The 5,560-nt window shown below is 60.2% G+C and overlaps 1 protein-coding gene across 1 annotated transcript; it reads right to left on the bottom strand.

The window, feature by feature from the left end:
• Positions 1 to 1,613: 1,613 nt before the first annotated feature.
• TMEM79 (transmembrane protein 79) lies at positions 1,614 to 4,573 on the bottom strand. The gene is made up of 4 exons (XM_015649999.3): positions 4,435 to 4,573; positions 2,757 to 3,574; positions 2,344 to 2,557; positions 1,614 to 2,123 (listed from the first exon to the last, which is right to left on the bottom strand). Exons 2-4 carry the CDS (start codon positions 3,475 to 3,477, stop codon positions 1,919 to 1,921), a joined length of 1,140 nt encoding a protein of 379 aa, XP_015505485.1. The 5' UTR covers positions 3,478 to 3,574; positions 4,435 to 4,573; the 3' UTR covers positions 1,614 to 1,918.
• Between the last annotated feature and the right edge of the window lie 987 nt (positions 4,574 to 5,560).

The raw sequence follows: 5,560 nt of genomic DNA, 5'->3' as shown, positions 1-5,560 counted from the left end.
ATGGCTGCTTGTGAGAGTGGACTCATGCCAGAGAAGTTCCTGGAGAACTGTCTCCCGTGGGAGGGACCCCACAATCTCACAGGGGAAGGACTCCTCTCCCAGAGCAGCAGAAAATCTTGGTGATGAACTGACCTAAAAACCTCCATGCCCTGCTTCCCTGCACAGCCCGGGGACTTCCCCTCAGGAATGCTGGGGGGGCACTGGGAGAGAGCTCAGTGGCACAGGGGGTCTGACGGCTCCCTGTGTTGCCTGAGCTGCCCACTCGGCCACCAAGTCAGCCCAGAACAACGCAGGAAGCATTAGGGCAGCTGTGGTTTTCCCGGTTTGGAGGGAAGCAACAACGGAAAGCGGCGTGAAACTGGCGCCTGGCTGGGATGAAAGGGGTCAGGATGCCCAGTGTGACCAGGGCCTCCTCTAACACCCCAGAACTTTTCAGCCCCACATTAAAAATGCTGGAAGATTTCTGTACAATCCGAATCTATCAGCTTTCATCTGGGAAAGATTTTGGGAAAGATTTCACCCCTTTTCCATCAGGCTCACGCGGCCCGTGAACCCCCAGCCCGGCCCGGCCGCCATTACCACACGGAGGGGTCCGAGCCCGCGCCACAGCGCCCCCTGCCGGCCGCGCCCGGAACCGCCCGGAACCTCTCGGAGCCGCCCGGAACCTCCCGGAGCCGCCCGGAACCTCCCGGAGCCGCCCGGAACCTCCCGGAGCCGCCCGGAGCCGCCCGGAACGGGAAGCGCTTCAAGGGCGGGAAGGTTTCGTCGGGATTTTGGGTTTTCCTTGCTGCTGCTGCCGTTGTTGTTGTTTGCATTGTTATACATACACACACTCTAGTAAAGAAGTGCTACTCCTCTTCCCCTATCTTTACCTGAAAGCCCTTTCATTTCAGAGTTATAATGATTTGGAGAGGTCACGTTTTCCATTCCAGGGGAGGTTCCTGCCTTCCTTGGCAGACACCTGTCTTTCAAACCAAGACACCTTCCCTGACACACCTTGGCAGACACTTCCCCAAGACACCTTCATTCCAGTCCCTCAAGTCCTTGACTCCCATTCTCTGGTTTGGGTGGGCTGTTCTTTTGATACAGCATGGCAGGATGGGAGCCCAGACACCTGGCAGATCCGGAGCTGGAGTGGCTTCTCCTAGATTGGGTGGATTTTTAACTGCTTTGGGTTATGATTGAGAACTGAGGCCATCAGACATGCGACTCCCAGGGGTCTGTTCATATCTGCAGAATGAGGGGCTCAGCACCCATCCTGGGGAGGATTGGCCATCATTAGCCCCGGGCAGTGGCAAACCTGGTGCTGCATCACCCAACCCGGCTTCTCTCTGCATCCCTCCCCAGGAGGGCTTTCTCCCTCCTGTCCATCCAACTGGTTTGTGAACTGGGTGCTGAACCTCCACCAGGAGGAAGACGAGGGACAAACAGGGTGAGACTGGCTATGTAGGGACCCAGGAGTGGGATGCAGGGTTGGGAGAGGGACAGTCTGGGGCAAACATCTTTTCCCCTCTTGGAAAGATAATTTTGAGGCTGTATGATTGCATCCTGTAGGCGAAGCTCTGATTCATTCTGTGGAGAATTTAACTCACCCTCTGCAAACCAGCCACAGAGCTGCTTGGTAAGGGCTTTATTGAGCAAAGTTGGCTCCAGCAGGAGGGGAAACAAATCCCACCCCATTCCTAGGGAACAGGGCTTGCTGTGTCTTGCTCTGGACCTTGTTCACCTTCCAGCAGGAGTCTCCTGGTGCAGAGTGTTTGCAGCCTGGTTCTGTGGGCCCAGCAAAACCTGTGTCCAGACAGGGAGCAGGAGCCCAGCTGGATCTGCCAGCATCTCTGTGCTCTCAAGACTCTTGAGGCAGGGCATTAAGCAAGGCTCCAAGCTCTTCAGGTCCAGATGCCCCATCTCCTGGCCTCCCTCACCCCCAGTGCCTGAGTTTGGCTCGGCTCTCCTTGGAGTGGCCCTCGGGTGTTGGTGCTGCCACAGACAGGAGGTTCTCGGGCTCCAGGACAAACATGCCATACAGGTTCCAGAGCAGCATGGCCAGGAGTGGCAGGAAGGTCATGCTGAAGCCAAAGGCACGGAAGGAGCGGCCAATGGTGTAGGACATCCAGAAAATCAACCTGGAGAAGGCAGAGGGTGCGAGCTCAGCCAAGGGTGATGCTATGGAGCTGGCACTCAGCGGTTCTGAGCAGCGAGGATTTCCCAGGTATGGCTGGTGTAGGAAAAGGAACCCTTCCTGGCTCTGGTGAAGTGCTGCCAGAGTGGCAGCAAACTCCATGGGATGGTGTTTGCTGGCACTGACAGAGCCCAACAGCACCCTGGGGTGAAGGAGCTACTTACCGGGAGATGGCGAAGAGCCCCGTGAGCAGCGGGATGAGCTTGAGGAGCTCCTGTTGGAGGTAGGTGGCCAGCACAGCCATGTTGAAGAAGTAGAGGATGAAGAGGTGGACAGACTGAGAGACGTAAGTGCGGTGGATCTCCACCTCCCGGTGGAGCTCTCCAAAGGGCTCCAGGGCGGAGGAGCAGAGGCGGGAGATGCCGCTGACGATTATTCCTGAGGGACAGAGAGAGGGACCAAGTGGGTGCCCAGAGGAGTCACCCTGGGGTTTGGGGAGCACCAGGAGGAGAGAAAAACACCATCTGCTGCTCCTGGTGGGAGCAACAGAGCCAGAGCAAGCTCTGCTCTTGCAGCCCCAGGGCTAGTGCAGCCCAGAGAAGGAGCAAAATGTTCATACCCCAAGCCCATGGCTCACCCAGCACGATGGGGAAGGTGGCAAAGGCGGCACAACGCAATGTGTAGACCAGACGGGCACTGACGGTGGGCAGCAGTGGGGCATCGAAGGGCAAGAAGATGTAGGCTCCATAGATGAGGCAAGGGCAGAGGAGCAGGGCCCCTGCCACTGATGCCACGGCCTTGAGATTATCAGTGCCACAATCCCTGGCGCATGGGCACTGCAGCCCCTCAGCTGGGGGCTTGGCCATGCGCCCCTCAAAGCTAAGTGGATCCCGGTAGCGTGAGGGGCTGAGGGGGAGGAAGACCTGCTTGTGGTGGAGGGTGCTGGGTCTGTCACTGGGGGGAACATGGTCCCCCCTGCCCTCCTCCTCAGGCCATGGGGTGGGTTGCTGTTTCTGCTTGAAGGGGCTCTGCTCGATGCACTGTGGGTCGATGGGCACAAAGACATGGGATGCCATCACAGGCACCTGGGGGACTTCCTCATCTTCGGCCTCAACTGTGGGGCAGGTAGGAACAGCTTCCTTTGGGTCTTCATGGCCCCCCTCAGGACTTGAGCGCCTCTTCACCTCCACAAACTCTGGCTGGCCCTGGGCACTGTGCTGACACCGGTCCCATGGCAGGGTGGCATCAGGGTTCTCCAGGTGTTTGTCTGGGGCTGGTGGCACCTTGTCCAGGGCCATCTTCCCCAGCTCCAGCAGAGCCACCTCCTCAGGGGGCAGGACAGGGTCTGCAGCAGCCATGAGAGCATTCAGTTCCACAGTGCTGGGGATGTGGCTAGGGGCTGGTAACACTCCTGCCTGCACTTGTGGTGCAGTTTCTGTCCTTTCTGCTTTCACCCTGGACCAGGAGAAAGAAGACAGATAAATTTACATAAGAAATTAGAGGTCTGGGGTCATGAGCACAGCCCCAGTGATACAGTGGGAGCAAACTGGCACCCCTGGAGCCCTCACCACCCACCTGTCTTTGCACTAAGAGAGGAAAGCAATGACTAGTGTCCCTGTGCTGTGGCCCCTGGCGACGGGGTCAGATACAGTCCTGGGCAGGGTGAACTCTGGAGGTACAGGTCTGGCTGCAAAATGGGGCAGCCTGGGAACTGCTTCCCCCCACTGAACAAACATCGTGGGGGTTCTGGCTGGGCACAGCCTGGATGATACAACTGGCTCCTCTACAGCTCTCTCCTGGGCCAAGACCAGCCAAGCCCTGGGGAGAGGTGACCTAGCTGCTTCTGGGAGCCCTGGCTACAGCTGGCATGGGCTCTTGTCACCCCACATCAGCTGAGACTGATGGGCAAAAGGGGCTGCTGGGTGCCCTTCCATGGGGGAGCGGGAGGTACAGGCACAGCTCCCGCGTTGTTATCCTTTAGGGGAACCCTGTCTCTTGGCCCATCCTGGGTGTTTCGCCTGTCTCCTGCAATGAACATCGCTCCTTCACTCTTCTCACCACATTCATCTCTGCACTCTCACAAGGAGCCTTAGCCTGGTCACTCTCACAAGGAGCCTTAGCCTGGTCACAGGTGTGGGGAAACTGAGGCACGGAGCCGCTGAGGGCTTCCTCCGAGATCCACACACGGAAGTAGGGCTGAAAGAGCTTCCCCGGCATCCCGCACCTCCAACGCCCGGCTCCCGGACCCCAGTCCCGCTCCCAGCCCGCAGCCCCGCTTCCCCCGCGGCCCCAGCTCCCCTCGCTGCAGCACTCACTCGGGCACAGGCGGGGGAACATGGGGGCCACGGGGCAGCTCTGCCGGCACCCTGCGGGATTCCGGTGCTCTCCCGGCCGCCTCTCCGCCTCAAACCTGCCGAACCGGCTCAGGTGGGGCGGGCAGAGGGGCGGACCCTGCGCCCTTCCCAGCCCGGGCCGTGGGCCCGCGGGGCCCGTTGGTGGGCAGGGCTGGCGGGGGGGACACGGCGAGCCCCGGAGCTGCGTCCCAGGGCAGGCAGGGGACTCCCGGGGGCCCTGCCCGAGTCCTTCTGGGTGTGCTGACTTAAAGAGCTCTCTAAAAACACACTCAGTTTAGACAGGAGAGACAAGTCAGTCCTTGTTTGTTCGGCGAGAGTGCGAGGTGGAGTTTTCCACACAAATCAAGCGCACCAAGGGTAACATGAAATTACATGTTTTTTTTCAGTAAAATGTACATAAATCCGTCTAATACATATTCCCCGCCCACCTAATGAATATTTATGTAGCATAACCTTTTGAAATAAATCTTTTTATTTGAGCAACTTTTATTACAGAAGTTATGTGACGGCATAGTTATGTTTACAAAAGGTGAGAAAATTCAGCCTGAAGAAAATAATTCAGCTTGAAGACACCACTGGGGGAGCCGGGGCCCCACAGGACCCGCCAGGATGTCTGGCCGGTCCATCGGGACCCCCGGCACGGCGGGATCCCAGAGCGAGGAGGGATTTCTGCGCCGTTCCCCCCGCTCCCACAGCCACGGCGGGACTCTGGTCGAGCCCTCGATCCAGGCAGAAGGACTCCGGGCCGCCGGGTCCGCCGCTCCCGCCGGGCGCGCACTGGGACTCGGCTCCGGCCGCCGGCCGCCATGTTGCCAGCACTAAGTACGGGGCTGTCGCGCGGCTCGGCTCTCGCGAGGCGAGGTCGCCCCCGCCGTCGCCCTACCCGCCCGGCGCGGCGCAGCCGCGGGAAATCTCGCGAGAGCAGCGAGGGACAGGGGCCAGCAATGGCGGCCGAGCGGGCCCGGGGGCGGCGGCGGCGGCGGCGCGGGCGGTGCTGAGGGGCCGCGGGGCCGCCCGGGGGCTGGGGGGCCGCGGGGCCGCCCGGGGCCTGCGCAGGCGGAGGGGGCGGCGGCGGCGGCGGCGCGGG

The sequence above is a fragment of the Parus major genome, chromosome 25LG1 (assembly GCF_001522545.3).
Source record: "Parus major isolate Abel chromosome 25LG1, Parus_major1.1, whole genome shotgun sequence".
Lineage (NCBI taxonomy): Eukaryota > Metazoa > Chordata > Aves > Passeriformes > Paridae > Parus > Parus major.
The sequence above is the reverse complement of the archived record's forward strand: the minus strand, read 5'-3'. Positions and strand labels throughout refer to the sequence as shown.